A 25,555-nucleotide genomic window follows, 5' to 3' on the forward strand; every position below is an offset into this window, starting at 1 on the left:
CAACAGGGTTTAAATATTCCCCAAAAATGCTAGGTTTATTTTCTATGGTAAGAACCCTGTGCTATGACCTAAGCCATCATATTCCCAGAGCCTTACCTCCAGCAGCCCATCCTCTGGTAGATCTGTGCAGTGGACAGCATTCTGAATCTTGTTTTTACCAAAAAGAGCCCGCAGAGTTCCAGGCCGGAGGTGACGGGCTATTTCCTATCGGGTACATAAACAGATACACTGTGAATCATTTGGATTTGTTATGTCATGTACAATATAAATGCCTTTCAGGTGAACCATTCATTCTAGATTGCTTGGTGTACGTACAGTATGCCAGAATCCAAAATAAAGAGATAGCTTCCCATTTGGCCTGCACAGATTTACATGGTTACAAGTGGAACTGAAGGCTGAGGTGTCTAACCTTAAGATGATGTCATGAAAGGACTATGGGTCAAAAGGGACAGAATAAAGGACTGTCCATGCTACATACACAGGGTCCTAATACCTGCACTAAAGAAGTTAGTTGTGAATGAGAAGAAGGTTCTCATTTGCTGTGTATGCTGGCTGGCAGAGACAAGACACCATCATGCATGCTTAGCATCATTCATGTGGAGTGCTACATTTTTACCAACTGATGGAGGCAAATTTTCACCTTAAAACTTCATATAGTCAAAACTATGCCTTGATTCAACTCCAAAGCCATGCTTTTTGGATTCACTTCTCCCTGGATGCCGGTGGAGCACTGCCAGCAATGGAACTGCCAATTTGTCCTCTAACAATATCTGGACCAACAACTCATGTGCATTACTAGTCTCCAAAAAAACTGTTTGTATTACTGTTACTTTGTCTTTCCATCCTTCCATTTCAACTGCCCTGTCTCATCCTGAACTAAGATAGTAAGGTCTGGGGGTAGAAACTGCACTGAGCACAGCAAGCCCCACCCTGATTCAGAACTATACTTGCTCCTATAATGCAAATTACTTAACACAGTCAGTTAATTGGGACAAATCCATGTGAAAGGTTAACAAGGCCTGTTCTACAACCAAAGTATGTCCAGCCCAAAATACTGCCTGATGAAAAGCTTCAGCTTCCTGTTATTACTGTGTCCATGTCAGTCTTACCTCACTGCTTATTTTGTAGCTATTACTTTGTTCTGTTGGTGGACACAACAGTGCTTGAATATGATACACTCCATACCAATGCAGTTTCTCAGTGAGGTTTTGCTTCATAATAAGGCTCAAGAGGTACCGTTAAACGAGCCATGATATTAATCATCATTAAAGATCTGCAGTCGGGAAAAGTGCTGAAGGAACAAAAGTCCTGTGCTACTTAACTATGCCTGCGTCATAACTTAAACGAAGCCTTGCTTGAAATGTCAGCTGAGCCCAGTTTGGCAGAGAGGGATAACAATTAGGCTGCTAAGAGACTGGGGGCAGGGCCGAAAGTCTGTGGCTTTCAAATAAAGGTTGAAGAGACATTTTTAAAAACTTTGTGATTACAGAACTTTTGCTAGTATTTTAGCCCAAATCACTTTAGCTTTGAAGAACAAAGCTCTATATTTTCTGTCCTCTTTCCCTCAAGCCCATACAATATGCTATGCAGAAATCATTTCCCTCTCCTGCTGTTGCAAACAAGTCACTCTTCTTTCAGTTCTTCTGGAGGCTTCCTCTTACTTCCCTCACCACTCATTTCAGTTGCTTGGCCCTCTCTTTTTAATCCCCATAGTGTCCTACTGTAGCCTAAATCTTAGCTCTCCTATTCTTCATACTCTCTCCTCTCTCATATCTCCTCTTCAGGAAACCCCTTTTGTTTTGTCTCCAGAGACCTCCCACACAAACTTCTCTAACAAGAAAGCCGTGCTAGCCTGGTTACTACATATTCTACCCTAACATCAAACTCATGACTCCAGGCAGTCTATTCTGTTCTGTCTGCCTTGCATTAGATTGCAAGATTGGTGCAGCAGGTTCTGCATCACCACATACATGTAGATTTCATAGATTTCATAGACATCAGGGCTGGAAGGGACCTCGGGAGATCATCGAGTCCAGCCCCCTGCCCAAAGGGCAGGAAGTCAGCTGGGGTCATAGGATCCCAGCAAGATAAGCATTCAATTTGCTCTTGAAGGTGTTCAATGTAGGTGCTTGAACCACCCCTGATGGCAGGCTGTTCCAGACCTCGGGGGCTCGGACGGTAAAGAAATTCTTCCTTATGTCCAGCCTGAAATGGTCTTGCAGTAGTTTATGACCGTTCGACCTCGTCGACCCTTGGGGCGCTCTAGTGAACAAACATTCCCCCAGATACTGGTGGTCACCCCTGATAAACTTATAGGTGGCCATCGGATCACCCCTGAGCCTGCGCTTTTCCAGGCTAAAGAGCCCCATGGCTCTCAGCCTGTCGTCGTAAAGTCTGTTTTCCTGATCTCTGATCATGCGTGTGGCTCTTCTCTGGACTCTCTCAAGCTTCTCCACATCCTTTTTGAATTGTGGAGCCCAAAACTGGACCTCTGGGTCCGACCACAGAGCCAATTTCCCAGCCAGCGGATTGTGGTGGACCCATGGTCACAACTGGCCAGTTTTGCCAAGCGGTGATTGTGGGATACCAGATCAAAGGCTTTTTTGAAGTCAAGATATATGACATCAATCTCTTCTCCCTTGTCCAGGTGATAGGTCACCTGGTTGTAGAAGGAAATGAGATTGGTCAAGCAAGACCTACCCGCAGCAAACCCATGTTGGCTATCCCTCAGGATGTTGGCGTCAGCCAGTCCATTAAGGGTAGCCTCTTTAATAAACTTTTCTAAGACCTTCCCTGGGATAGAAGTCAGGCTGATAGGCCTATAGTTTGCGGGATCTACTTTCCTCCCTTTCTTGAAGATAGGCACCACAGTGGCCTTCTTCCAGTCTTCGGGCACTACACCAGAGCCCCAGGAGTTTTCAAAGATCCATGCCAGGGGCTGGGCTATGATGCTCGCCAGCTCCTTGAGTACCCTGGGGTGTAGATTGTCAGGGCTGGCTGACTTGAAGCTATCCAGCCTCTCGAGGTGTTCCTTCACACGGTCAGCATTGATGTAGTGCTGAATAAATTTATAAAGCCTCTTAAGCCACTTAGGCAAAGTGCTGTTGCCTTCAGTTAATGTACATGTCCCAAGACAGAATGAATATGCCCTGAGTAAATGGTCAAAAAAGGGCGCCAGAAAAAAAATCAGCTCCCCATTATGTAACATAAAACCCCAGACAAAAATCAAGGGCCCAAAGTCCAAGGCACTAAAGAAAGAAACATCACAAAAGCAGCTGGATTTCACTTAAATGTCAAAGAAAAATGTACTGCAAATCTCTGGGATACTTCTGAAGTGGTCACTCAAGTCAATGATAATGCCTGTGGGACATGGTCCTTGGGCTGAATGTCACAGATAACTACTTCTCCATTTTCCATACTTTTCATTCACCTACATGTGCCTAATAAACATTTTCTTTACATTACCTCTTTGGTAGTTTCAGCATCTCTTATTTTCCACTACTTTCCATCCCAGATCCAGGTGAACATAGTAATAAAGGATGGTCACATTGCCATGTGGACTAGTAGGCAGATTCTGGGAGCCTCATGTCTCCTTACATAAAAGGGGAAAATACGAAGGGCAAATTTTGCCTTTATCCTTGTTGCCCTCAATAGCAGGCAACTGTCTTGAAACCAACAAATGCCTTTTATGATTTGAAGAGCTGGCTAACCATATTGGCCCCACCCATGTTGGATGTCATGCCTCGGTTACAATGCAAGACGTTTTGTGATTTTCATATGTAAAAAAGTGTATCTAAGTGTTTCTAATTGCACACTTGATCCCTGCACTTCAGGCTAGCTCATCTGTACAGAATGCTTAATGAAACCAGAAAGGCAGGTGAGCTGCTCGTTAAAAGCTTTGTTAAACATGCATGTGCGCTGCCATTTCTTAGAGATATGACAGCATTTTAATGTAAGCTTTAGTGACAACCACTGACTTGCAAGCATTAGCCTTTTCCTTCCTTATTCGATATCTGGATATACTGGTAGATTCTCAGTCTGAACAATGCCTGAATGGATTTTTTTTTTTTGCCCCCCCCCCACCAAATAACCAGGCCACTGTATGATTTTCATTGCTTTAACTCTGAAAAAAGGCTGCAACTCTGGCTGCCCTCATTCAATGGCAATTTCAAACAGATAGTGGAAGAACTGCAGAAAAAATAAATCTCATGATCCAGTCATGTGCCCTTCCAAATTTTCAGACAGAATGATCGCAACTGTCTTTAACTATTATGAGCTCCAGCATCAGCTTTCTAGCTTGTATAACATTTTAAAAAGTCATCTTTTTGAAAAGTAAGAGACTACAACAAAAATGGCAATTACATCCATCCCAAAACCCACCAGACCCACTAATATGCCGACTGGGATCTCTTTGACACTTCCTCCTGCCAAGTGCCATGCTCTGGCTTTGTTTCTGTGATGTATTCCAGATGGGTGAGAGCTGAAGTAGAGTCTAGTCCAACTAACATCCTCAGGTTACATTTCTCTGACAACTCAGACACCTGAAAACCACCAGTGAAGGATGGAATTAATAAAAGGAAGGTCAATGGTCTGTTACACAGGCCGGCTGATTACATCCCATTTGGCCTAAAAGCCTAGGAAAGAGCTTGAAGGTGCTGCTGTCTTTGAGAACTCAAGTTCAATTCTATTTTTCAAAATAAACTCAAGGTTTAAAACAGGAACAACCATTCTGAGGTTCGCAGGAGCATGGTTGCAATTAGGGTTGAGAGTGGGAGCAGCTAGTCTAAACTTGGCCTATTTTAGACTAGCCTAAAGCAGCCTATATCTAAATCTACCCTCTGTAAGTTCAGGTCTATCAGTTTTGGCAGATGTTCTTCTCCTGTAACCACCATAACCTCTACATTGACTTTTAATCCTCATGGTTACACTATCAACCATTTCACATCCCAAGTCTGTAATGGCAACAGTGTGGAAGTTTCCCCATTCTATACAAGTTACAGTTCAATTTAACCACACGCGAGCACATCTACACAAGACATTTGCTGCAGAGCTGCCTGGATCCACAGTAGGGTCTCAATGTCTACATGTTCAGTCCTATTAGGCCAAAGGAAACTAACTAACTCCACCTCAAGTTCGTGCTTGTACATACAAGTACTATCCTACAGCAGCATTCTTTAGTGAGCAGCAACATACACGTAGACGCCGACGGGGCTGGCTGGGATACGACGAAGCTTCAGTGAGGGGAGCTGCCATCTGGCTAGCCCCTCTGCAACACGTCAGAGCAGCCCTGGGCTGGCACACTGGCCCTTGGGGCCTCCTGCCAGCCAGGGCTGCTCCAATCCAGCTCAGTGTGCTGCAGTCCTGGGTACACAGTTGCCTCCTGAAGTCCTTAATTTGGTTGAGTGTTAATCAGAATCATAGAAAAGCAGGGCTGGAAGGAACTTCCAGAAGTCATCTAGTCCAAACCCCTGCCTGAGGCAGGGCCATTCCCTATGTAGTTTGCTCAAAGATGCTCCAATTTTACCATGTCCATTGAAGAATACTTCAAGTCTTGCATGGAAAATAGCTTCACAGATCCACAGAAGGTTAGGGCTGGAAGAGATGATTGGGTCCAACCCTCCTGTTCTCGGCAGGAAAGACTAGATTTAACCATGGCAAGGCAAACAATTGCATTTTACACAGCAATCCAGTAACAGGACCCTCTTGCTGACAAAGTGATGCATTTGCTGTTTCTACATGAGCAGCAGTGATCACATACATCAGTGGCTCCCAAAGTGATAGACTGCACACCACCAATTTAAAATGATACAACCTTAAGTACCACCAGCAAATTTTTGTCACAAAGTAATTATAAAAATCTGTTAACATGTACCACTGATAGGATGTCTGCATACCACTGGTGGTACCCCTACTACAGATTGGAAACCACTGATGTACACAGTGGGAATTGATAAAGACGGTCTCACACCCACTCCCAGCAGGGCCAATCTGATCAGAAAGCTTCTTGCCCTTTATGCAAACTGCACAAAACCTTTAATACTTCTGACATGAAACCAACCCTCACACCTTCTGGGAAAAGAGTTCACATTAATATTTCTCAGACTCTTTAGCATAATCTTCTGTATTACACTCACCTGGCCTAAGACCTTCAGATTGTCCTCTGCTGATTGAGCTACTTCTTCTAAGGCATAAAACACTTGAGCAGGGCAGTTTGACCTGTTCCTGTTATTTTTCAGTCTTTTGAAATCAGCCAACTGGCTGTGTATATAGTTGTGTGCTTGAAACAGCATGCAAGCCAAGGATTGATTTGCAAATTAAATTGCTTGGCAGCTGTCAAGTTTGCGGTGTTGGGGCTGTAGAGAGGTATCAGATTCATCTCCTCCCAAAATCCCAACTAATTGCTTTGAAACAGAAGCAACAAGTCATCAAACTATAGTTTATTTTATTTTAAAAACTCTGTTTTGGCTTGATGGCAAATTCAACCAACTTTCTGGTAAAAAAAAAAAAATAATGACTGCCTTTGAACTGTTAGACTGAAGCCTTTTGAAAGCAATAATCATTCCCCTGAAATAAGATGCTATACAGGTGATACCATTCATCTCAGCCTCCTCCCTTTCTTCTTCCCCTGAAGCACTTCAATTCTCTTTGCTTCAATCATACTCATGCCTTGTGACCAACTTTCCCTGCTGACTGCCTGCCCAGGAATCAGGCTTGATATTGTTCTTCTTGCATGCAGACTCCTTATTCCATAGGCAGGAAACCTAATGGTACAGTCAGGTAGCATTTCTTTTTGTCTTGGGTTTTTCTGATCCCCACTTGAGCTATTCTCATAATGATGCCTAAACAAGCTTTCACAGAAAGTTATTCCACTATCTTAGAGGCATGTCTCCCATAAACAAAAGACAAAAGTCAGACCTGGAGTAAACAGGTACAGCTCCTATGCAAATTCCCTGAGCAGCGATATCAACACGATAAGTTATATTGGGAGTGCATGTTGGTCAAAAAATATGTGGAAAGGAGAAAGTAATTTGCAGTTATTCAGCATTCAGTGGGTGTACAACGTGCATGTCTAAATCAAAGTGAGGTGAAAAAGGGGAGTGTAGAGCAGAAAAAGCAATACAAAAAAATAAAAGATATAAATAAGCCTTCTCTCCTCCTTTGTTTCTCTCCCACACACACACTTTAAAACATAAATTATAAGTTGCTTTATCTGAGGTTGGCTCACAACCCTAACCCCAAATCTGTCTTGACTCCATATAAAGAGTGACTGCAGTTTTCCCACTGATCCCAATGGGACCTGAATAAAACAAGCATAAAGATACATTCCTATGTATTAAGAGTGTTTTGAGACTTTATTAATTAATGCTTCCAAAATTTTTGGAAATTCTTAGACAGAAAGCACAGAGGAGTTGGCAACAGGAACTGCTTACAGATGTGAAAAAAACCCTAAAACAAAACAGCACTTTACTTTTAACTCGGCATGTCCCAGCATCGAGTGCAGCGCATACCCAGAAGAGACATTGTGTTAGTTCAGGGGTGGTTAATTATTTCGAGTGGAGGGCCACTTAATGATGTCTGGTGAGCTTTCAAGGGCTGCATGGGTAGCCCTGCCCCTTGGCAGTTGCCCTACCCCCTCGTTGTCATATTGGGACCTGAAGTCCCACCCCTAACCCCTGGCCTTTCTACCGGGTGTCCCTCCCTTGACCCCTGCCCCAAAAATACTCCTTTTGGGAGGGGGGAGTTGTCATCTTAGAACCAGAAAGAAACCAAATCATACACTAAAAGTCAAACACCTACTATAACATATTTTAATTTTATTACAAAAAATATTTTTATCATGATTTGTGTTTGTGTCCTGAAGATAGAGGTGATTGCATAAAATAACTCAAAAATAAATTCTTAGCCTTGTAGATTGTATATTGTCCTCATGGAGCAGCCACAGGCAGGGGTACTTGGGGTGCTCATGCCCAGTACAGGCGCTGGTGCCTGGAAGCACGCAGCTCCAGCCAGTACTGCACATTGCAGCAAGGAGTGCAACCCCACCAAGCTATCTCTATCACCAGCGCTCCCTGCTATGCACATGCAGCCCCCGCACTCGTGTGGCATGGGAGGGAAGCCCCACGTGCTGAAGCCAGCTGCCTTTCCTGCCCCTGAGCAGCTGGTGTGTGGCAGGGCCTGATTGAATCAGCTATTAGATAAAAATGCCAAAATGCCCCACTGAAGTGCCTGCTGTATACAAATGCTGGAGAGCTGGGTTAAACTAATGTGCTTCCTCATCCACTAAAGCACTGTTTTGTTTTGTTTTTCCCCTGTCTGTCAGCAGCCAGGGTTATTAATCAACAAGCAACTCAGAGCAAAGCATTCCCCAGAAGAACAAGACTATTTTGAATGATAATTTTTGTTCTGAATGTTAAGAGAAAGAGCAGAGGAACCTCAGGTAAGGACAGACATTCAAAAACCCTGAGCCTGAATTGATTCTGAATTGAGCCTGAATTCAGAGGAATTGATACTTTCTCCTTTGCAAGTTAGTCTAACCTGCCTAGATTGAATCAATTTGCAAGTGAACAGATATTCTCTATTGATTTCAGAAATGCAAGCACATGCCTGCAGTGGCTCAGGCCAGAAGCCAGGGGGGCCCTAGAGTAAGCCTTTGGTTGCAGGGAAGCTGAGCAGGAGCAAGAGAGGTGGGGGCATGGCCAGGCCCCTGCAGGCTGAATATGACTGCAGAGGGGTTTAAACCCTAACTGTGGCCTGCAGGGACCCTGGGGTGTGCCTGGAGGGGGAGGGGGGAAGCAGCATCAGCCAAGTATTTCTCACCCCAACCCTTGCCACTCAAGCAGCAGGGCACATGGCCAGCCCCAGCAGCAGTGCAAAGCAAATGAAGACAGAAGGAGGTTTAATTCCTCTCTCTGTTCCCTGTCCCACCAGCATGGACCTGAACCAGGGTCTGCCTGGCCAGGGCAGAGCAGCTAGTGTCACGGTCCCCGCCCCTCACTGCTGCAAGATCAGGGACAGGGGCATGGCCAGATGCAGGCCCAGAATGGTCCCGGGGGCTGCTGCCCCATCAGGGTCTCTACCCCCTTGCTGGTCCAATGGCAGGGGCAGGGACATGGTCAGATGCCAGCCAGCATGGCCTCCTGAGGCAAAGAGGACAGGGAGAGGATTTATTCCCCACTCCCTCCTCTCTCCCCTCAGGAAACCCCAGCCAGAGTCTGCCTAGCCAGGTGCAAGTGGTGGAGGCGGTGGGCATGGCTGGCAGAACTCAGCTGCAGTTCCCCAGAGGAAGAAGGGACGGAGTGGGGAATAAACTGCCTCCCTGCCCCCTTCCCCTTAGGGGGCCATACCAGGCAGCCTCTGGCCATGCACTTGCCCCTTCCATTGCAGCAGTGAAAGGGGAGCAACCCTGACATGGGCTCCTCTGCCCCAGCCAGAAAGACCCCAGCTCAGTTCCGTGCTGGTGGGACAGGGGACAGAGGGAAAAATTAAACTGTCCTCCAACTCCATTCATTTTATGCTGCTCCGAGGGCTAGCCACCCCCCTCTGCTGCTCGAGTGGTGCAAAATGCCTGACAGGGTGCTGTGCCCTTGCCTGTCAGATCCCAACAGGGGAGGAGGGAGTAATAAACCTCTTCCCTGCCCTCTTCGCGTTAGGGGAGCCGGCATGTGGCCATGCCCCCGGCCCTGCTCCAGCTAGACAGCAGAGGGGTGGAGACAGCCCTGCTCTGCTGGAACAGACAGCACAGCTCAGCCCAGGGCTGCAGAGCATGGTGGGATGCTGGGGGACTCTAGTCTAACTTAAACCAGGAAGGGATCTGGGACAGAAGTTCCATAAACCAGTTTGAGCACAATCAGTTAAGTCTCACCCCACATTCAACCAAGTTTATCTTAAACCGTTTTTGGCCATTTTGAAACTGGTTTATGCACACTGAACTTCTGTTCTGTTATAGGTTTAAATCAGTTTCTGAGCACTTAAACTGGTTTATGTGTAACTTCTGTCCCTAGTCCTCATGTTAACACAAACAGCCCAGGTACACCCCCCGCACAGAGAAATGGTGCTTTAAAATAGGTGTATCAAACTTACTGACCCCTGCAGGCCAGATCAGGCCCACAGACTGGCCCTGCATGCCAGTCACCGGCCAGTGCGCACCTGGAACTGACCCCATGCAGCTCATGCCACATACAGCACACCCATATGCAGCACCATAGGCCTCAGATGATAGGGCTGTACAGCCTGGATCCAGCTCACAGGTCATATCTTTGACACCCCTGCTTTGAGCCATCATAAACCTCATGCTGGGGACATTCAGAGTTTGTTTAACATAACAAGACACCTTGCATTATCTAGGCTTGTGCTCCAGCTATCTTATTTCTGGCCAGGATGCCCCCTTCATATTCTCAGTCTCTCACAAACTTGTACACTATCCAGGAAAGAACAACTACCACACAATTATGCAAGATTCCCCTACCTGAGCCAGACCTGAGTTCCCCCTCCAAAAGGGTGTGCAGACTTATTGAAGAGCACAAGTTGCATATCCTGGGGGCCCCTGAGTCCTCTGCCTGATCTTGGGACATCCATACAGGTCTTCTTCACCTACACTGCTCTCTTTGGCCTCTCCTACCTGAAAGTGCTGTTGCCAGGTGTTTATCATATGTCTGTGTGAAGCTCTTTTATGAAAAAAGCATGCAAATGACCTTTTATAAGTAAAAGGTGGGGGGTGCCTTATTATTACTACTACAGCAATACCTAGAAAGATTTTTGAAAGACTCAGTGTGGTAGCAGACAACGTACATACAGAGACTTAGAGACAGACCCTAACCAGAGAGCTTACAGGCTGAAAAGAGACAACACATGTCAAGTAAAGGGGAAGAAGGGAAACATAATCCCTGATTTTCAGCGTGGGTGCTGAGCCCAGGTCTCCTAGATTTGCATCCACTTTGTTATGCTCCTTTCTCTCTGAGCTAACTCTGCTTTAATTCCTGAGCAGGTTTCAGCCCAGCTATTTACTGTCCCCTCATCCACCATCCCCTCCCCGCAAAGCCATCCCAGGCACAGTCCACAGAGGTGCTTCTGTGAGCTCACAAGGGAACATGAAGCAAGCATCCTGCTGTTCCCTTTGCCCTGGCCTCTGTATGAAGGAAGCATGTTCTCAAACCATATCAGTTAGAGAGAAATTTAGTGTTGGGTTTCTATGCAGTTTGTCATGCTGCTAAATATTCTGCTCAGGTTGCCCTGCAGTAGAAAGGAGAATGTCAGTGTATGCTGAGCAGACCAGTGAGCAACACCCTAAATTATTCATCTACTGAGCAGTTATTGAGTCACTCATTTTATATGCCAGTTTTTTAAATGCCTTTGTTTAATTAATGGTTTCAGAGACAATGAGATAGATGCTTCAGACTGAAACCTCACAGTGCAGCTGCTCACGCTGCTGTCAACTACTGCAGAGGAGGAGAGAGAGAGAGAGAGAGAGATGGCTGGATGCTTTTTGGACCACAAGAACTCTCTGGTCCAGGTTGGGGCATATGTTTTTGCCTTTTCAAGACATTAACAATGCAACATAAGCAGAAAAACTACAGAGAGACTCTGCCCACAGTGGCATTGGTTTCATGCTACTGCAATGCTAGGAGATACAATACACCACCCACTGGGGAAACTAGCTCAGCTTCTATGTTCCCTGCTCCTGTTTCTCCACAGGGAAAATCTCAGTCACACCTGAAAATAATGCAAAGACAAGGTGAGTTTACCAGCTGTAGCTGAGGAACCCAGCTGCACCTCCCTGGAAGCCTGTGTGGAATAGTATTAAATAACATCCCAAATCCTTGCTAGCTTTGCAGGTAATTATCCCCTCCCCACCCTGTCCTTGCCAAAAAGTGAGTTGCAAGAATATATGAAAGAGTCACAGACGAACTTTAAAAATGGATTCTCCTTGGAAGGAGAAAAGTGTGGGAAACTGTAGCGTTTCCCTTGCAAGTTAGCAGAGCTCCAGCCTGCTATATAGGCTGCTTTGCCCCCGCCCCCCACCTCTCCCCATATCCCATACAGTGGAGGGCTGAGGCCGAGAGGCAGCAGTTCAGTAGTGAGGGGCACTGGGTGGGGACTGGCCATCAGTGTTTACAAATGGGTCCTGGTACAGAAAAGGTTAAGAACCACTTCTCTAAAACATGTGCAACAGCTTCCCAAAGACCTGCTCTTTCTGGGTACTTCAAGTGTGTATGTTCACAAAGGGAATGCAAAGGAGGCTGTGATCTCCAACCCCTGTTCTATATAGCTGGCAACTTGCCTACTATTCCATTGTTATATTTCCCAACACACACCTGCATGATCTCTCCTATGTCATCTCTCCTATTTGGAAGGAGCTCCCCATAAACATCCACCAAGCTTCCTGATCATCATCCTTTGCTTCGAGGCCTCCAAAAGACATGACTGCTAGTGGACTAAGACCACTGCCTGCTGACCAATGCTCGTATTTTCGTTGTACTTCCCCCCACCAGTCGGTAACAGTTTGTTGACTCATCTTAATTGGTAAACACTTTGGGGTAGGGACTTTTTGTTCTATATGTGTACAGTTGGAAGCATAATGGGCCCATAGTGGTCTCAGTTGCTATGGTGATAGGGCCAACAACAGTAATAGTGGGCTTTAAGAAAGCATTAGAGCATTTCTGACTGGATATGGGAATGCAAAATAAGTGTGTTAAGTACCACTCTACAAGTTATGGCCTGAAGGTCACGGTTCTGGAGGAACAAAACCATACAAATCACGCAAACAGATTCAGAGCAAAAAAAGACTCTTTAGAAAAAATGCTCTCCTAGTCATGCCAGAAACTTAGCTAGAGCATTCACAGCCTGGGGAAAACCCCACAGAGAACAGGTTGGGGACGTTATTCTTACTTGTCCTGGCTCTTGCTGTCATGGCACAGACTCTCTGGGTGGGCAGTGGGGGGTGCCATTCTGGAGTCTCTTTCCTCCTCCCCAGTGCGCTGGTGCCCCACTTCTCCCCAGTTGCATGACTGTATTGTACCATTTTCCACCACGTGGCCACAGCACTGGTACTGGCCACCAGGGGGCACCACTGAGCCACCACATGGCTGCAGCGCTGCCACCAGGATGCGCCACTGACTGGCTACATGGCTTCAGTAACATCGCCAGGCACCAAGGCCACTACTGAGCTGCCACATGGTTGCATTACCACCACTGCAGCTTCAGTTACTGCTCCTCCCCATTTCTGGGTGTACAGCATTCAACCAGGCACAGTAACACTACATAACTCTTGGGGACACTGCAGACACAGGGAAAGCCATTTCTGTTGGCAATAAATGGCAGAATCTAATGTCATAAAGTGTTTTGAATCTATTTAGACTAGCAATCCCACATAAATGCAAGATCATTGCTAGTCAGCTGTGTGTACATCCATCCTCAATGGAGGAACTGAAGAGAAGGAGAAAAGAGTAGTTCAGTACTACAAAAGTATCATTTTCCCTTCCAGACAGAGTGACCTCAGCACTTCCTTTAGCTCCTGAAAACACTGTACCCTTTCTCTGTGGAAGGACTGAGGTCACAAGGATTTGTATTTTTGGTAAATGCTCCTTCTCAGGGTTTGGGCTTCTAGTCATTAAAAAATATCTTTGTCTGGAGTTTGAAAGCTTTCCCTTCCCCCCACTCATACATTTAACACAAGGCAGGCAAAGAAACAGATAGGCAGAAATTAGCCTACATACTGCATCACATCCTATAAAAGGATCTCATGTGATGCCTTAAAGTTACATTTATTAGTGTCCAGAAGCATTTTACAAATGGAATAGCTATGAGAGAAGGTTTGTGGGGTTCTTTTGGACAAGACTGCCAAGAAAAGAATAGGACGCTGGACCCCTGACTCCCAGTCTTGTGCATCACCCACGAAGGCCAGTCCTCATATGGGAAAAGGTTATGTTTTTAAAATCCCCCTTTATAAAACCCTAGGGTATGTAGAGTAAGTTGCATTTTAATTGATTGGTAGCTGGCAGCAGAGCTGGCCTCAAGGGTGGGCAACCACCTACGGTGCCATAGTCAGCAGGGTGCCAAACATCCCATTGCCTTGCACAACCTCAGCTGATCCCTGTTACACGTATACAAGTCCATGGGGCTGGATGGGATACCCTGCCCAGCTCAGCCCAGCAACTGAGCACTGCTGCCCTCCACCCTGTTGGGCTCCTCTTATGCATCTCTGGCTCAGCCATGCGGTGCAGCGTCCTGCCCCCCAAGATCCTGGCATAGTACAGGGAGGGGCAAGCAGAGGGATGCAGGGGGCAGGCTAGGCCAGCCCTGCCACCTCCTGATTGACTCCCAACTTTCCTTGTCCCTTCCTGGCTGCTGGCACCGCTCTGCTTTGGCACCCCAGCCCAGCCTGCCCCATGTCTTCAAGAGCACAGAGCAGGTAAGCACCCTGCTCCATTCCAACACCCCATGGATTGCTCCCCACCCACACAGGCTCAGTTCCAGCCCCATGCCAGGCTCAGGTGGCAGCAGGATGCGTCCCTGCCCTGCCATGGCAGCCCCTGGGTAAAGCCTGCCCTGGCAGCCCACTGCAGGGCAATGTAGAGCAGGGGCAGCACCAGCTGCCCACAGCTTGGGAGCTGGTGTCCCTGAGGCAGCTGTTCAGGAGGAGCCAGGCTAGGCACTGCAGGTGAGGTGGTGCCTGCTTCAGTCCTGTGCCCCTGCCTGCAGCATCACCACTGAGGTGCAGGGGAAAGAGGGTGCCTGGAGGAGAGGGCAAAATATAAGTTTGTCCAAGTTGCCATTTTCCCTAAGGTGGGCTCTAGCTGGCAGGACTCAAGTCTTAGGGGAAGCTTCAAATTTACCTCGTTCAGCTAACAAGTGCTCCAACCAAAACCACTTGCCTGGCCAATGTATTTAATATTTAGCTAATGTATTAAAAACATTGGGTGCCTGTAGACTTGTGGAAATACTGCTCTGACACGCTCACGTATTCAGTGCTGCTAACCAGCATAACCCAACAGCCCCTGCATCTCGTGTATTCAGTGTCCCTGTGCTAGAATATGGCGGCTAGGGCACTTCACTTATTGAACGAGCTTTAGTTAAATTGCCCCCACCACCATTTTGAAGTGCAGGACACTGAATACATGAGATGCTGCAGGCATTTTAACTAGAGCGTCTCCTGGAGCCATTCCAATTAAAGCACCCCCTTCCCAATCCCCCCAGAGCATGTGTAAAGCAAGCAGTAGTGTTTTAGTAGTTACAAACACTATTAGGCAGTCACAATCAAAAACATCCTTCCCCCTCAATCCAATCCAGGCCAGAGTAGATTGGTAAAAATGCGAAATCTGCTAACTAACATGATGTTTAAAGAAAGACCGTGCAAGTAGATAAGACAAAAAAAAACTGTGTTCAGAAAGGCATTAGCTTTATGTGGTCAGCAGAGGGGGAAATACAGAGCTGACCATGACCAGTTGCCACAGGTTATAAATAAGATTTGTCCTGTGTACACTGGCTGCTAAACTGGACTTAAAATCATGTTGGCTAATGTGTTTTGAATCATGACATAACTTTCCAGGCTATCCCAGTCCTGAGGGGGTGAGTGGGATACCACTAAGGCGCTAGAAATGTCCATTTTTGCCAAGATCTGAAACCTCAAAGCAAAGGACAAAAATTAGCTGTCCACAAATATAACCCTGTCAGGACATATTGCTTAGCCTTAGATGATACAGTTAGTATTTTAGGAAAATCAGCTTTAGCTAAAGGAAGCTTGAAATGCTGCATATTGCAGGTTGCACATGCAGAGAGAAGGCTTCTGTTGTGTCATGCTCAGTCCAAGTAGAAAGGGAAAATTTATAAGGTGGCATTCCTTGCACACCTCCCTACCCATAGACATAGGAATGTAAAATTGGAAAGGACTACCTTGTCACTGAGTCCAGGTACCTATGATGACTGAGAACCATGTCATAGCCTTTTATCCAAAAGGGTGCAAAAGAACATGGCCTATGATCCCTCCATCACACTGCAGCAGCAAATGCATCTTATACTAAATGTATCTTTAGCACAAAAAATTCCAAGGCCTCAAAAACGACAGCATGCCACAGGAAGAAAACATGTAGGAATATACCATTTCAGACTGGGTTGGAGAGCCACATATTCTATCACAATGCCTTGTAGATCAAATTGTTAGAAATATTTTTCTCAACCAATAAGGAGGCTTGCACTGTTTAAACACATCTCTGCCCTTACAAATTCAGCTAACCCTCAGCACCTTGCAGGAGATGGGCTAGATCAGGGGTGGGCAAAATGCGGCCTGTGGGCCAGATGTTGCCCGCCAAGCCATTCTATCCGGCCCGTGGGGCCCCTAAAAAATTCAGAAAATTAATGTTTATCTGCCCTGGACTGCCTCTCATGCAGCCCTCGATGGCTTGCCAAAACTCAGTAAGTGGCCCTCCGCCGGAAATAATTGCCTGCCTCTGGGCTAGAGAGTTGCCTGCAGGATTCAAACTGACCCAAAGGCTTGGGGGTGTTTCCAGATGGCTTTGGGTGCTGCTCTGACTCCAGGGTATCATTTCTCTGGATGTGTGTCAGAGTATGAAAGGTCCTCAGCCAATCTTAACCCTGAAAACTCCCTATTTTTCTCCAAGTGCCATGTGCCTTGACTCCCCTAGTCTTGTTAGAAACAGGAAGAGCAGCTCTGTCTAGCTTGAGGATGAGTGTAAGGGACTCGGGGGAAAAAATCAGCACAGTCAGTGGTGTAGACCCTGGGGGAGGAAAGCCAGTGACAGTGAGACAGAGAGATTAATTTAGTTGTTGTGAGGGCAGGTGACACCTCACTCAGGCAAACGTCTATAACCCACTTAAATGCACTGGATAGCAGATATTTTGGGAAGAAACAGCTTTACCTTCATAGGGATGTGCAATGTCATTGGTGCTGGGCACTACAGAAAAAAGACAGACAAGATGGAGTGATTTAGCAACTGGAAAAGGGGAAAGAAAAGAATTAGCAGCAAAGAAGTGGAATATGGCCAGACCCCAGTACCAGAAACCATTGGGTGGTTATCAGGGAACTCTTTAATAAGCTAAATCACAAAAAGGAAGCTTATAAAAGGAGGAAACTTGGACAAACAACTAGGGAGGAATATAAGGGTATTACTCAGGCATGCATGGATGAAGTCAGGAAGGCCAAAGTGCAATTAGAGTTGCAGCTAGCAATGGACATGAAGGGTAACAAGGAGGGTTTCTACAAGAACACCAGTAACAATAGGAGGATGAGGGAAAGTGTGGGTCTCTTACTAAATGGGGCACGCAACTCTGTGACAGCGGATGCAGAAAAGACTGAAGTGCTCAATGCCACCTTTGCCTCTGTCTTCACAGGCAAGGTCAGCTCCTAGACTACCAGACCTGGCAGCACAGTTTGGGGAGGAGGGGAGCAGCCAACTGCAGCAAAAGAACAGGTTAGGGACTATTTAGAAAAGCTGGATATATACAAGTCCATGGGGCTGGATAGGATGCACCCAAGGATGCTGAGGGAGTTGGCCATTGTGACTGCAGAGCAATTGGCTATCATCTTTGAAAACTAATGGTGATCAGGAGAGGTCCTGGACGATTGGAAAAAGGCAAATATGGTGCCCATATTTAAGGGAAAAAGGAAGATCTAGGGAACTGCAGACCAGTCAGCCTCGCCTCAGTTGCTAGAAAAATCATGGAAAAAGGTCCTTAAGGAAACCTTTCTAAGCACTTAGAGGAGATGAAAGTGATCAAGAACAGTCAGCATGGATTCACCAAGGGTAAATCATTCCTCACCAACCTGACTGCCTTCTATGATAAGATGACTGGCTCTGTAGATGCAGGTATACCTTGACTTTAGCAAGGCTTTTGATATGGTATCCCACAACTTTCTTCCAGGCAAGCTAAGGAAGTACAGGTGGACCAATGGAGTGTAAGGTAGACAGAAAACTAGCTGGATCATCAGGCTTAGAGGGTAGTAGTCAATGGCTCAATGTCTAGTTGGCAGCCGGTATCAAGTACAGTGCACCAGGGGTTGGTCCTGGGGACAGTTTTATTCAGTATCTTCACCAACAACCTGGAAGATCGTACGGAGTTCACCCTCAGCAAGTTTGCAGATGACTCCAAGTTGTGGGGCATAGTAAATACACTGGAGGATAGGGTTAGTATTAAGAGAGAGCTAGACAAATTGGAGGACTAGACCAAATGAAATCTCATGAAGTTCAATAAGGACAAGTGCAAAGTCCTGCACTTAGGAGGGAACAATCCCATGCACCAGTACACGTTGGGGGCTGACTGGCTGGGCAGCAGCTCTGCAGAAAAGGACCTGGGGGTTATAGTGCATATGAGTCAACAGTGTGCCCTTGTTGTCAAGAAGGCTAATGTCATACTGGTCTGCATTGGTAGATGTGTTGCCAGCAGATCAAGGGAAATAATTATTCCCCTCTATTCTGCACTGGTGAGGCCACATGTAGAGTACTGTGTCCAGGTTTGGGGCCCCCACTACAGAAAGGACGTGGACAAATTGGAGAGTCCAGTAGAGGGCAACAAAAAAGGTTAGGGGGGTGGGGGTCATGATTTATGAGGAAAGACTGAGGGAACTGGGCTTGTTCAGCCTGGAGAAGAGAAGACTGAGTAGAAATTTAATAGCAGCCTTTAACTACCTGAAGTAGGATTTGAAAGGATATGGAGCTAAGCTGTTCTCAGTGGTGACAGATGACGGAACAAGGAGCAATGGGCTCAAGTTGCAGCAAGGGAGATTTACGTTAGATATTAGGAAGAACATGCTTACTAGGAGGGAAGTAAAACACTGCAACAGATTACCCAGAGAGGTGGTGAAATCTCTGTCCTTGGAGGTTTTTAAGACCCAGCTAGACAAAGCCTTGGCTGAGATGTAGTTGGGGATGGTCCTGCTTTGAGCAGGGGGTTGGACTAGATGACCTCCTAAGGTCCCTTCCAGTCCTCATTTTCTATGATTCCATGAAGAAGGATTCCAGGAAGAAGTTACCCCACTGTCATCGCTCACTGTAGGTAACATGTTTCATCCCAGTGTTTCTCAGGAGGCAAAGTGTAATAACTGTCATTACCTTATCATGAAATTACTGGTATTGATGTCTGTTAAATCTAGACCAATAACTATGCCACACAGGATGTTGTGCTCCTAAGAGGGTTCTGGCCTGACAGGTTTTGAGCCTCTATCTAAGGGACAAGTACAGATGAGCAACAGCACCAGTTTTCCCCCACTCTGCCCTTGGCAGTATGCCTCAGCCATGACTTGGATAAATTGGTCCTAGGATGGGAACAGGAATGATGTCTCCCACACTCATTCAGCTGTCAATCTCTCCAATGAGACTGTCAACAAACCTCCAGAAAGATTTGCCAAACGGGGACACCAGGCCATTTGGAATTGGCCTGGAGGGACACTGTGTAACTATCACATGACAGTCTTCTGGGCACTACTAAACCACATTAGGCCACACTGAATGCAGAAATTGAAACCCAAAGGTTTCTCAGGCGTTTAGTCAATGACGCACTGCAGAGTAAGAGATGGCGAGATGGGAGCCCAGGAAGGGTAGCTGTGCCTCAAGGAAGCGATCCTTCAGGCACAGAGGGAGACTATCCCAATGTGAGGAAAAAGGGGGAAAGGGGCCAAGAGGCCTCCTTGGCTGACCAGAGAAATCCAGAGCAACCTAAGGGCAAAAAGTGGGGCATATAAGCAGTGGAAACAGGGAGAGATTACTAAAGAGGAGTATGCCTCCTCAGCTCGCAGTTGTAGGGAGGCAGTTAGAAAGGCCAAAGCTACCATGGAGCTGAGGATGGCATCCCAAGTTAAGGATAACAAAAAATTGTTTTTCAGATATATAGGGAGTAAAAGGAAGGCCCAAGGCAGTATAGGACCACTACTGAAGAGACAAAAGCAACTGGTGACAGACAGGGGGGACAAGGCTGAACTCCTTAATGAGTTCTTTGCCTCAGTGTTCCTAAATGAGGGGCAAGATAAATCTCACAATGGGATTGTAGAGAGGCAACAGCAGGGAGCCAGACCACCACGCATTGACCCTGAGATGTTGAAGAGTCACTTGGAAGGACTGGATGCCGTTTAAGTCGGCAGGCCCGGACGAGCTCCATCCGAGGGTACTGAAGGCACTGGCTGATGTCATTGCACAGCCACTGGCAAGAATATCTGAGCACTCATGGTGCATGGGCCAGGTCCTGGAGGACTGGAAAAGGGCCAATGTGGTCCCTATTTTCAAGAAGGGGAGGAAGGTGGATCCAGGCAACTATAAGCCAATCAGTCTTACCCCCATCCTTGGCAAAGTCTTTGAAAAGAATATTAAGGCTCATATATGTGAGAGCCCAGCAGGAAAAATTATGCTGAGGGGAAACCAGCACGGGTTCATAGCAGGTAGATCATGCCTGACTAATCAAGTCTCTTTTTATGACCAGGTTACAAAACACCTGGACGCAGGAGTAGGGGTAGATATCATTTACTTAGACTTCAGGAAGGCCTTTGATACGGTATCCCACCCCATACTGGTGAACAAATTAAGAGGCTGTGACTTGGATGATTACACAGACCGGCGGGTGGCAAATTGGCTAGAGGGTTGTACCCAGAGAGTGGTAGTAGATGGGTCGGTATTGACCTGGAAAGACGTGGGCAGTGGGGTCCTGCAGGGCTTGGTCCTTGGACCAATACTCTTCAATGTCTTCATCAGTGACCTGGACGAGGGAGTGAAATGTATTCTGTCCAACTCTGCAGATGATACAAAACTGTGGGGAGAAGTTGACACACCAGAGGGCAGGGAACAACTACAGGCAAACCTGGACAGGTTGGACAAATGGGCAGAAAACAACAGAATGTGATTTAACAAGGAGAAATGCAAGGTGGTGCACCTAGGAAGGAAATATGTCCAGCACACCTACTGCTTAGGAAATGACCTGCTTGGCAGCACGGAAGTAGAAAGGGACCTCCGAGTCCTAGTAGACTCCAGGATGAACATGAATCGTCAGTGTGACGAGGTCATCAGCAAAGCTAACTGCACTTCATCATGCATCAGCAGATGTGTGACAAACAGAACCAAGGAGGTGATACTTCCCCTCTACTGGGTGCTGGTCAGACCGCAGTTGGAATACTGCATCGTTTTGGGCACTGCACTTCAAGAGGGATGTGGATACCCTGGAGAGGGTCCAGAGAAGGGCCACTCGTATGGTTAAGGGCTTGCAGGCCAAGCCCTACGAGGAGAGACTAGGGCACCTGGACCTCTTCAGCCTCCGCAAGAGAAGATTGAGAGGCAACCTTGTGGCTGCCTATAAATTCATCATGGGGGTGCAGAAGAGAATTGGTGAGGCTCTACTCACCAAGGCACCCCTGGGGGTTACAAGAAATAATGGCCATAAGCTAGCAGAGAGCAAATTTAGACTGGACATTAGGAAGAACTTCTTCACAGTTAGAGTGGCCAAAATCTGGAATGGGATCCCAAGGGAGATGGCGCTCTCCCCTACCCTGGGGGTCTTCAAGAGGAGGTTAGATGGGCATCTGGCTGGGGTCATCTCAACCCAGCACTCTTTCCTGCCTAGGCAGGGGGTCGGACTCATTGATCTATTGAGGTCCTTCCAACCCTAACATCTATGAATCTATGAAAGGGTTCCTATACCAATACAATTCCCCAGAGAGGAAAGGTGGATAATATGCATAAAAGACAGACCTCTAACCAGGGCATCTTACACTGAATCAAGGTGGTAGATGCCTGCTAATATGTGGCACATCTCCTTTAAGGTAAAACCAATTTAGGGGTTTTATTGGCTGACTGATTTTGAGGAAGCTCAGGCAGGAGCAACTGAAAGAAGCTGAAGAAGAGGCTGCAGAGTTAGCATTATCAACATGTCTGTTAGTAGGCAGGGTGTAGATGCACCCAGTGTGGTGGATCCAGCTTTGGCAAAGAGCAATAAAGAGCCTGCAATAGTCCTGCTCCTAACATAGTTAGGAACAGGCTCAGGGTTGCTCTAAAACTGGGCTGTTCAACTGGCAGCCCATAAGGAGTTAAACTGTGCCCTCTCCCTGGCTCCTGTCCAACCTACAATAGCAGTCAAAGCCTCTGGTCTCCTGCTCCCACTTCCTGCCCTTGCCTCAGGGGGCAGGCAGTGGAGCAGCACAGGAAGCTGAGGGTAAGCCTGGGATGTGTGGTGAAGTGTAAGGAAGTGGAGGGAGTCTGAGATGTGCAATGCAATGGTGGGGGTTATGGGCACACAGTGCAGTGGCAGGGGGAAGACTGTGGGTATCCATTGCATGTGTGATTGGGGCAGGGGGAGGTGGGCACACAGTGAGGAATGGGGCTCACGGGCACACAGTGCAGCAGTGCAGTAGCAGGCATTCATGGTGTGCAGTATGTGTGGCATGCAGTCTGGCTGCTTAGAAGATGAACAATCCTGCTCCAAACTACACCAACTGGTTATATGCCTAAGAGACTGGCTCTTCAGCTTGGGATCACTATGGCATCCTATTCTTCTAGCCATATCTCCCTCCTTTTTTATTATAAACCTAATAATCCTTATGTACTAAGGTGCAGGAGAGGAGAGAACAGGATAAGGGAGAAGGGAATCTTGGGTAGATCTGCTGGCTTTATAGATCCTTTGTATTACCAGATCAGGAAAAGGGAACTACATGATAAAAACCAAACCATTAAGTCAGGTGGGGTAGGGGGCTATGGTAGTTTGAACTGAAAGGCTATGGCAATTTGCATCACATTGTTATTAAACCTGCAGTCACTGGTATGGAAATTAAACATCAAAAGGACAAGTCAGATGTTTGACCCAAAATAACATTTCAGCAATTCAATCATGTCCTTTCCACTACAGACTTCAGACAGCATGACATAGTAACTCTGCCTGTTATTGATCTGCTTGCTACTGTAGCTGACAGGCCTGTGGTTGAATGATTTATTTTTAAATCTTATTCAGGTTATCATAAGGGGTGATCAATGATACAAAATTCTGAATCAAAGAATTAGGTTCGTATACAGTATCCCTCTTTAAACATATGAATGTAGTTTTCTGCAAACACTTAAACAATCACAGCTAGGGTGCAGAGCAATCCATTACGAAATAACAACAAAGTCAGTAGTAGGTAGGAAGAATGCTTAGTCACTTGAAGTCTGTGTTCCTTTTACAGCTGTTCTTGAGTATTAATGTAGTTGGGTTTGCATCTCAGAAAACAGTCACCTAGATCAGCGGTTCTTAACCTTTTGCACCTTACGTCCCACCAACAATTTTATCAAAAAACCCTGGTCCCATCATAATAAAAACAAAACCCCGCTTTTTTCAGGAAATGTGTTTTTACATTTCCATGCATTTTAGTATTATATTAATCACGATTTTTTCAAGCAGGCAATGAGTTTAAGTCCCACCTACATGACCTTCACATCCCACTGACTGAGAAACACTGACCTAGATCAGCTGGGGCCAACTTCTTTGGCCCCACACCCTGCCTAGTGCTACTTCAATCTCTTTCTCCTCCCTGACTTGCTGCTCTGCTTTCTACCCTCTGCTTGATCTGCTACTTTGCTTTCTGCTTCCTGCCCTGTGCTCCATGCCAATCTGCTGCTCTGTTTTCTGTTCCCTGCCCTGTCTGCCGCTGTCCCCTTCCAGTCTTTTGTGTACCACATACAGATGCTGTCTATGTGACTTTTGGCATGCATGCCACAGACTGGCCACACCTGACACAGACCATGAACTTATGATTACATAAATGTCCAAAGATACTTAGCATCTTCCAAAAATTTCTGGCCTCAATTAACAAAAAGTTCTCTGCACTTCCATGTCATCTTCCATCCAAGAAATGCAAGGCCTTTGTACATAGTACTACAACCCTGAGGTGGGTCCTGTCATTATTCTCATTTCACAGATGCGGACAATGAGGTCCAGAAAAATGAAGCAACATGCCCAGGATCATACAGGGACATCAGAGATAGAACTGGTAATAGAACCCAGTCCTCCTGGCTCCTGCTCCTGCTCGCTAAGCCATGAGGAATACCTCCTCTTTCACCTGGTACCCATCTAAGAGGAAAGAAAATAACCAAACTTGGTATTGCAATATTAAATTGGAGACTTTAAATCCTGAAAGGAAAGGAATTCAGCTTACAATTTCCTAGAGTTGCCTTAAATTCCTCTTAAACCTACTATACAAAGGCATTACAGCAGGACCAATCACTTGAATAACATTCCATAAGAGTGTTGTGACCTGCAACTCACAAACAGAAAACCTGTCAACCACCCAAGCACAGTGCAAAAAGCCAGGAAACAAAGTTGAGTGTAGGCTACTGGTCCTGCACATACAAAGGTTCAGAGAACAAAGGGAAAGAGGTAACAATACTGAGCATTTTATATCTTTAAAGTATTTTAAAATCTTAACTACTGATGGCTGTGAAAACTTGGACAGTGCCTCTTGTACAAAAATGCAAGACCATGGCTGGGGCAAGACTGGATTGTGGTGACAAGTCTGCCACAAGAAAAATTTAGTCTCCACTATGGCTGCAACCCAGTAGGAGAAAATGGAGCTTGTGGCACCCAAAACCAGACCCATGCCATAAAATAATAAGTGATGGTTCCTCTAAAAAGGAAAATTGTTGGCAGAGATCTGACACACTCATCACATGTGTATAGCCAAGCTAAGAAAGCAAGAGAGAGAGGCTGAGCAAGTATAACTAGAGAAGGCAAGGAAACTACATATACATTTCAACTGAACTAGCAACTAAAGAAGACAAAAGACTAAATATACATTTCAAGCAACACCTGTAAAAAGTGCACTGAATAAAGGAAAGATGTCCTGTATGTGAAACACATCCTCATATTTCTCAAAACAGGCATCCAAGTCTCAATCATTCAATGTCTGTCTGGAGTTTTGTAATTGGACTGTCACCAGTAGAAGCTATTGCAGATTTGCCCCATTGTTAAACAAATACCCAGAGATGGGTCCGGTAACCAGTGCCTCCTGTTTAGCCACTCAAGCCCCATCATATTTAATTTCCAAGCTAGACAGTAGCTGCAAGAAACACAAGTCTTCACACCTGGACAAATCAAAAAACAGGAGCCAGGCAATTTAACAACTGCAATGTGACGGTCACCCTTGTCCTCCCTGTTTTGTTCGGACTTTAATTGACCAGCCATCAAGGAAAAATGCTTTGAAGCTATAGAATTAAAACAATATAAAAAAGTGAGACAAAGCTGCCAGCAAAGTGTGCAATCCAGGCAAGATCAAGAACCCATCCTGTACCCAGCCCATGAGCAAAAGCTGTGAAACCACACTCTGTGAAAGCTGTGAAGATAAGAACTGCTTCTTGCCTGCTTGGGTAAAAATCTCTTGCAGATAAAATAGTACAAGGACTGTCTGTAATAGCTCATGTATTGAACATTAAGAAAGAGTCTTTTTCTGTCATTTAGTTTTGTAGCTTTTTGGTAGTTATTAAAGCAAACCTTTCTGCTATTAGTCAACCGAGTGTTGTGTCAATTCTTAAAGCACTAGGTTTAAAATCGTTTGTAAATGCAACAACTATCACTACAGCAACCCTGAGGTCATTAGCTATTT

At 46.1% G+C, this 25,555-nt stretch overlaps 1 protein-coding gene across 3 annotated transcripts in view; it reads right to left on the minus strand.

The window, feature by feature from the left end:
- Positions 1-25,555, minus strand: part of NME7 (NME/NM23 family member 7) — a 151,159-nt gene that overhangs the window by 22,876 nt on the left and 102,728 nt on the right. For all 3 annotated transcript variants that reach the window (XM_090056239.1, XM_090056230.1, XM_090056248.1), the window contains one exon: positions 97-204. In XM_090056239.1, coding sequence (XP_089912365.1) covers positions 97-204 — 108 coding nt within the window. The remainder of the gene's footprint in view (positions 1-96; positions 205-25,555) is intronic.

Source organism: Crocodylus siamensis, chromosome 1 (assembly GCF_052110815.1).
Source record: "Crocodylus siamensis isolate JL-2025a chromosome 1, ASM5211081v1, whole genome shotgun sequence".
NCBI classification, from domain to species: domain Eukaryota; kingdom Metazoa; phylum Chordata; order Crocodylia; family Crocodylidae; genus Crocodylus; species Crocodylus siamensis.